The following is a 6919-nucleotide window of genomic DNA, read 5'->3' on the forward strand; positions in this document are numbered from 1 at the left end:
CACAGACACTACATACACACTCACTCATAAACATCTACACACACTGACACTACACATACCCTCACTCAAAGAAACACACACATATATACAGATATAAACATTACACACAGAAAAGAAATCATAAAGAACTACGATTATCAGTATACCCAATAGAAATCCTTTCCTAAATTTGGATCACTTATCAGTCCCTGGTCTCTTAAAAGAAAACAGGAAGCATTGTGGAAGCCATCTGAGTTATCTGCTCATTCTAATTTCCTTTGTATAAGAAGATTGTGTATAGAAAGCACAGATCAAGAGGTAAAATCCCTATGTTCATGGGACCGCAGCAACTTAGTTGACCAGCTCCCATTTACCCAGATGGACATCACAACACAAGATGGAGAGAGGGCATTTAGGTACCCAGGTAATATGGAACAGCCTCATCAGTGCTCCTTAGCAAACTGCTGTCAGCTTCAGGGTAGGTCTATTAGTAGGCTTCAGGACTCTGTGGCCTTCCCTCCTAACTACTTTATCAATAACTAGAGTAAAGGCATCAAAGTTTACTACAGGCACAATGACATGAACACAGGAGGAATAATACACATGTAAAATACACAAAAACTATGCACACCCAATCACAGAGCCAAGACTGAAATCACAGTTACTTAGAAACAATGGACTAATTCTCATATAATAAAATAACAGGGAGAAAAAATCCCTAAGGTATCAGAACTCATCTCCAAGCTTTGAAAGGGGCAAGCCCTGGATGAATCGCCACCGATTTGCATTAGCAGACAACAAGCTTGGTTTGAGGGAGCAGCGGCAAGCTTGGGGCGATGAGGTATCTGAGAGGGGCTAACATCACGCAGCTAGGCAAAGGCAGAGTGGCCCCTCAAAGATGACAGGCGGCAGTCCTGGTCCCCACTGGCCGGACCAGAACTCAGGTATTTTTCACCTAACATCAGCACCCATGTTCAGAACAAACAACCAGGATGGTTAGGAACAGGGCTACTTTTCTGTAAGAGGAAGGACAGCCGGGAATGGCAGGCGGTCCAGAAACAGGACAAAACAATGGTCTCAGTGAAAAATGGTGGCTATCTCCATCCACTAAGTCATTCAGTGAGCATGAAATTCAAACCTGGGATGCAGAGAAAAAATGGGTATGTGTGCAAGAAAGTCTTCGTATATTCGAACATGCATATCTGGAGTGGAGACCACCATGATTTGAGAAGAATTTAAGATGTAGTAAGAAGGGAGATAGCAAGATGTGAGTTGAAGACACTGACTTCATAAGCCTGGCCCCCTAAGCTGGATTCCCCAAAATCCACAAAATTGTGACCTCCACATGTGAGTCATGACTCACACACTTGCACACGCACGCGCGCGCGCGCGCGCGCGCACACACACACACAAACACACAAGATTTCATAAGATACATGTAAGAACAGAGGAAAGAGTGGATCAGGAAGACTATGGGGAATCAAGGCTCATCAACGAGGAGAAATCGGTTTGAGCAGACTCGTACTTCCCAGGAGTCAACTCCACCTGGAAGGGGCAGTGCCTAAGTAAGAAAGGCAATGGCCAGGCCCATCCTAACTTCTTCACATCCCACAGTAGGAACAGGACACTTGCGGGAGGTGGACTCCCATCGAATGCATCCCATTTCTGTACTTCAGACCTGTATTTCCTACTCTGAAGCCACAGTTGTGGTGAGAAGCAAAAACTTCCTGTTTGGCCCCATCAGCAGAGGAAACAGCAACAAAACCAGTGCTTGCTGAGTCTATAAGGAAAAGCAAAGACTCTCTATCCTTTAATTCATAATCCAACAGAGATATTCAAATATCCTCAATTAAAGCAAATAAAGATTTGTTACATATTGCATCTCTCCTTGTGAGCCATTTGCTTCTGAATAACAGGAAAAATAAGTTTGATTGAAGATCACTTGGAAAATGTGTCTTAAACACTCTAAAGCCCTCTAATCTACGATTATGTGGAAACAGACTTCAGAATGTTTCTAAAAAGAAATGATTCATCAGTCAGATTAAGCTAAACGCCGAAGTAATCAAATTGTGGAATTCTGATTAAATGGATACTTAAGTTTAATCTATTTAAAACTTGCAGGATAAACAGAAAGGGCCTGGCCTGGACTAGTTCTGGCTTGGCTCAAATGCTGTAACTGGGTGTCTAAGGAGTTAGCTCTTCAAACTGTTCTCTTTAACTTCTCAGAAAGCATCCTTTATACTTCTTTCTCAGTCTGAATAAATGAGAATCACCTGGGCTTCTCTGAGCTTTCTGTTAAACAGCAAGAAAGTGAACGGGGCATGTCCGTGCCTACTCCCACCCCTGAAAATGCTCCCTGCCACTAGGCACGCGCTCTGGCGGCTTTACCACCTCTAAGCAAGTACATGAAAGAACACCAGACACAGGCTTCCCCGGGCCAGAGAGGTCTGTCCCCTTTTGTGACTGCAGCTAGGCTCCCGGGGGATTTCCTCCCGTCGTCCCGGCAGCGCCGGGCCGCAGGCGGGCGACCGCAAGCCGACGCGGTTCCACTTACAGTGACACCATCCCAGGTGACAGCACCAGTGCAGCTTGAAGCACTTGCCGTGGCTGTGCGTGGCACAGATGGACAGCCCGTCGCACGGCTGGAAGTCGGGTCTGCGGGCGGCGCAGCTCCGCGCCAGGGCCTGCGCCTCGTCCACTTTCTCGCTCTTCCAGCCGCGCTCGGGCGCCGCGGCCGCACTCATCTCTCCCGGCGCGGAGCGGGGGCCGGAGGCCGGGAGCAGAGGCGCGGGGCGGGCAGGACGCGGGCGAGCTGCGGGCTGGAGGAGGCGCGGCGGGGACCGGCTGGCGGAGGAGCCGCCCCGGGAGGGCGCAGCGACCGGGCCGGGCCTGCCACCTCCGGCCGCCCTGGTCCCTTCTCCTGCGCCCTCCTCCTTGCTCCCTCCTCCCTTCTTTCTCCTCTCCACCCTCCTGCCCGCTCCCACCTCCCTTCTCTCTCTTTCGTCCTCCCCGCTGCTCCCTCCTCTCTGCTCCCCCCACCCACTCAGGCCGCCACGCCTGCACGCGCACGCGCACACTTAGGCCGCCGCGCCCCTCGGCCAGCCTAGCCCCCGCGAGTCGGTCCCACGTGCCTGTCGGGGCGGAGGGCGGGCCGCGAGGACGGTCAGCTGGGTCCCTACACGCACACGTCCCGCACGCGCCCGCCCTCTCGTGGGGTGGGGTGGGGTGGGGTGGGGGTGGCTCTGGCTACAGCTGCCTTCTCCCGCATCCTTTCGGCACACGGTCCAGCCTGGCCCTGGCACTCCCTCCCCGGCGTGCCACGGCGTCCTGCGGGGCTCGTACTCGTCCCCGCCGCGGTCCGACAGTGACCCGAGACCAGGCGGGTTCCTCCCAGCGCCAGCCGCCCGGAATTAGTGCTGGGTTCGGGGGCGTCGGGCAGCTGGGGTGGGAGGTTGTGTTAGGCTTGTGTCCTGATAGATGGGGGTAGGGGTGTTCACTGAGTGACCTGTAATGTCTATGTGTGTGTGGCCTGTGCGTACAGTCGAGTGGTCGAGTTGGGGGGGGGGGCGGGGGAGTGAGTGTGGACGCCACAGTGTGTGAGCGTGATTAACTGCATAGGTTGAACATGAGTGTGTGTGGCCGTGCGGTGGGCTGGAATGGCGTAGAGAGCTTATACATGGAGTGTATTGTGGAGTTGACACGGACGTGGGCACATAGATGGGACTGCCCTGGGGCCCAGCCTGGCCAATGGGTGTGGCTGCGTAGGCTGCAGCGTCCCCTCCCACCTCCCCAAGTCTGTCTTCCCTCCTGACCACAACTTGCATCAGATAGGTTTTCCATCCCAGGCTGAACCAGAGAAGAGGCAAGAAATCATTCTTCCTAGGGAGCAGCGCTGGGAATTGGCTCTCCCTGCAATGGGTGCGAGGATCCAGCCAGAAACACGGAAAGGGGGAACGCCCTCCTTCGGCTTCCTTGCCAAATGCTTCTCAGGGCCAAGGAAAATGCCTGTAATTACCGAGGGTCCGTCAGAACCTCTCAGCACAGATGCTGGACTGGAAAGCGCTTATAACGGGATCTCCTTTCCCCTCCACCTTATTCCCTTCCCGCTTAGCAATGGGATCTAGCCTGGCTTTAAAGGAAATTCGTCCGCAAGCCGGCAAAAATCTTTGCTGCCATAAGCAACCTTTCATAATTTTCCCTCTTATTTAACCTTGGCTTAGGAAGGGAAATCTAATTTGCATACGTCTGACTCTAGTGAAATCTTCATGTGTCAGGGATAGAGGGAGATCCAGACGGCAAAGGCTGTCTGTTCTAAGTCACAAACTCTGGCTTCTCATTAACCTACCGCTGAAACAGCGTTAAACATAAGGTGTCATCGCTTCACCTACTTCCCAGGTGTCCACCCCCTTAAGTCCCAAAGCAGCTCACTGCTGACTCATAGCATCCATGCATCCCTGCTGTTAATATAGCCATCTCAGAATAACTTCAGCAAGAGAAAAAAAAAGGAATCCACACCACATTATTGCTATATTATCAAATCAATTTTTTCTAAATTTTATTATTTTGTATGTATGGCTGTTTTGCCTGTAGAGTGTTTGTGTGCCACCTGCACACGATGGGACTATTCCTAGCCAAGCTGTGCATGACCCAGAGACTTAAGATGGCAGACACTCATAGCCATCCAAGATCAGTCTTGGCAAGGGCTGTGACTTGTCTGCTTGGCTATAACGCTACAGTTAGAATCTTCAGGTTCAAATGTGAAGAGCTGGATAACTTGTTCCTGTCACAGTATACCTCTTTGTCTATTGTTAATGTATGTTGTTTTTGCACATCAACCCTCCGAATACTTAAAAACAGTCTTTACAGAACAGGTTTTGGTTACCTAATCAAGCAACCAAGCATCGTGGTTATGAATCAGCTACCAGCAATCTGGCTGCTAGTCATATTAAACCAATCACAGGATGACAGGGGGCATCAGCTTCCAAATGCAGTACAGCTAAACTGGGAGCCGCCTGTGAGGAAGGAAGAAGTCTGTTCAGCAAGGCCATTAGCACAGCTTGGACTCAGCCTTTGCTCCAGTGTGGTGATAAGAACAGCATCTTTAGACTCAGATGCAGTCACGCTTTCCTGTACTACCTTGCCCTGTACCTGGCCCCTGCTGCAGATGCTCCATATTAGTCCCTGTCCTGCTTTGTTTTCTATCTCTGTAATAAAACGCTAATAAAAGGGTAGAAAGGGTTTGCTTTATCTTAAACTTCCGTGTTATAGACAGTTGTCAAAGGAAGTCGCGGCAGGAACTGAAACAGAGCCATGGAGGAACATCGCTTACTGGCTGGCTTCTCCATGGCTTTCCCAGCCTGCTTTCTTATATACAACCTAGGACCACCTGCCCAGAGCAGAACTGCTCACATCACTCATTTAAAAAAAAAAAAAAAAGGCTGGAGAGATGGCTCAGAGGTTAAGAACACTGGCTGTTCTTCCAGAGGTTCTGAGTTCAATTCCCAGCAACCACATGGTGGCTCACAGCCATCTGTAATGAGATCTGGTGCCGTATACATAATACATACATACATACATACATACATACTCCCACAGACTTGCATACAAGCCAATCTGATGAAGGCATTTTCTCAGTTGAGGCTCCCTCTTCCTAAGTGATGTGATGACCTGAGCTTGCATCAAGTTGACATAAACTAACCAACAGAGCATCTCAAACATTCACAACCAGAGACCTTTTCCTCTCAACCCTCTCTCTAGGAGAGACTGCCTTAGAACTACTGTCTTAGTTACATACTGTGAAGACACCATGGCCACAGCAACTCCTATAAAGGAAAACAGCTAATTGAGGTGGCGTACAGGTCAGAGGTTCAGTCCATTATCATCATAGTGAGCCATGGTGGTGTGTAGGCAGACATAGGGCTGGAGAGGTAGCTGAGGAAGTGGTCTGAGACACTGGGCGTGGCTGGAGCATATATGAGACCTCAAAGCCTGCCTTTGAGGGACACACTTCCTCCCACAAAGCCACACCTACTCCAACAAAGCCGTACAATAGTGCCCCTCCCTTTGGGGGCCATTTTCTTCCAAACCACCACAACAGAGGTTCAAAAGGAACCTCTCTCTAGGCTCCACAGCCCACCCACCTGTTATATTTACTGCTGTATTCCTGGAAGTGTGCCACTCTCTTCTGCCTGCCCTTAGCCTCCCAGTTCTTTTGCTTTGATTGTTGACTCTGGATCTTGCTTGAGCTCAATTGCTGAAGTCCTTGTCTAGTTCGCTCTGGGTTGTCATCATCATCATCACTGTTGTTATTACTATTATTAATTATTATTATCAGGACTGGAGGTTGAACTTGAGGCCTCAGGTGCTCAACCATATGGTTACTACCCCAGGCCTGTTTACACTTTGTATTTGGAGATAGGCTGTCACTAAGAGGCAGAGGCAGAGGCAGCCCTCAGGCTTGCAGATCCTCTTGCTTCAGCATCCTAAGTAGCTGGGAGTTTAGGCCTGTGCCACCATGCCCAGTTTCCTTTGCAACCTTAAGAACCTGCTGTCCCTCTACGTGGCACCTCAAATAGTCTAGCAGGTACTGTTTATTCCCAGCACTTGACATTGTATTAGATGCATCAGAGGCATACGGGAAATCATGTTAAATGGACATATCAAAATGTTCACAACTATGCTGGAGATGTAGCTCAGTGGTAGATGTGAAGGGAGCTGAATTGGATCCCCAAAACCAATTCTCTCTCTCTCTCTCTCTCTCTCTCTCTCTCTCTCTCTCTCTCTCTCCCCACACAACACACACACACACACACACACACACACACACACACAGAGAGAGAGAGAGAGAGAGAGAGAGAGAGAGAGAGAGAGAGAGAGAGAGAGATGAATATTTTGAAGAGTATGGAAAGACAAAACTCCTAATTTTTAAATCAACAGTTCC

General features: G+C 49.8%; 1 protein-coding gene across 1 annotated transcript in view; it reads right to left on the reverse strand.

Annotated features, from left to right (window-relative positions):
- Window positions 1-2918, reverse strand: part of C12H3orf70 (chromosome 12 C3orf70 homolog) — a 47183-nt gene extending 44265 nt beyond the window's left edge. The window contains exon 1 of the mRNA XM_036203858.1: window positions 2534-2918. Within this exon, the coding sequence (XP_036059751.1) occupies window positions 2534-2723 (190 nt within the window). The 5' untranslated portion in view covers window positions 2724-2918. The remainder of the gene's footprint in view (window positions 1-2533) is intronic.
- Between the last annotated feature and the right edge of the window lie 4001 nt (window positions 2919-6919).

Source organism: Onychomys torridus, chromosome 12 (genome assembly GCF_903995425.1).
Source record: "Onychomys torridus chromosome 12, mOncTor1.1, whole genome shotgun sequence".
NCBI classification, from domain to species: domain Eukaryota; kingdom Metazoa; phylum Chordata; class Mammalia; order Rodentia; family Cricetidae; genus Onychomys; species Onychomys torridus.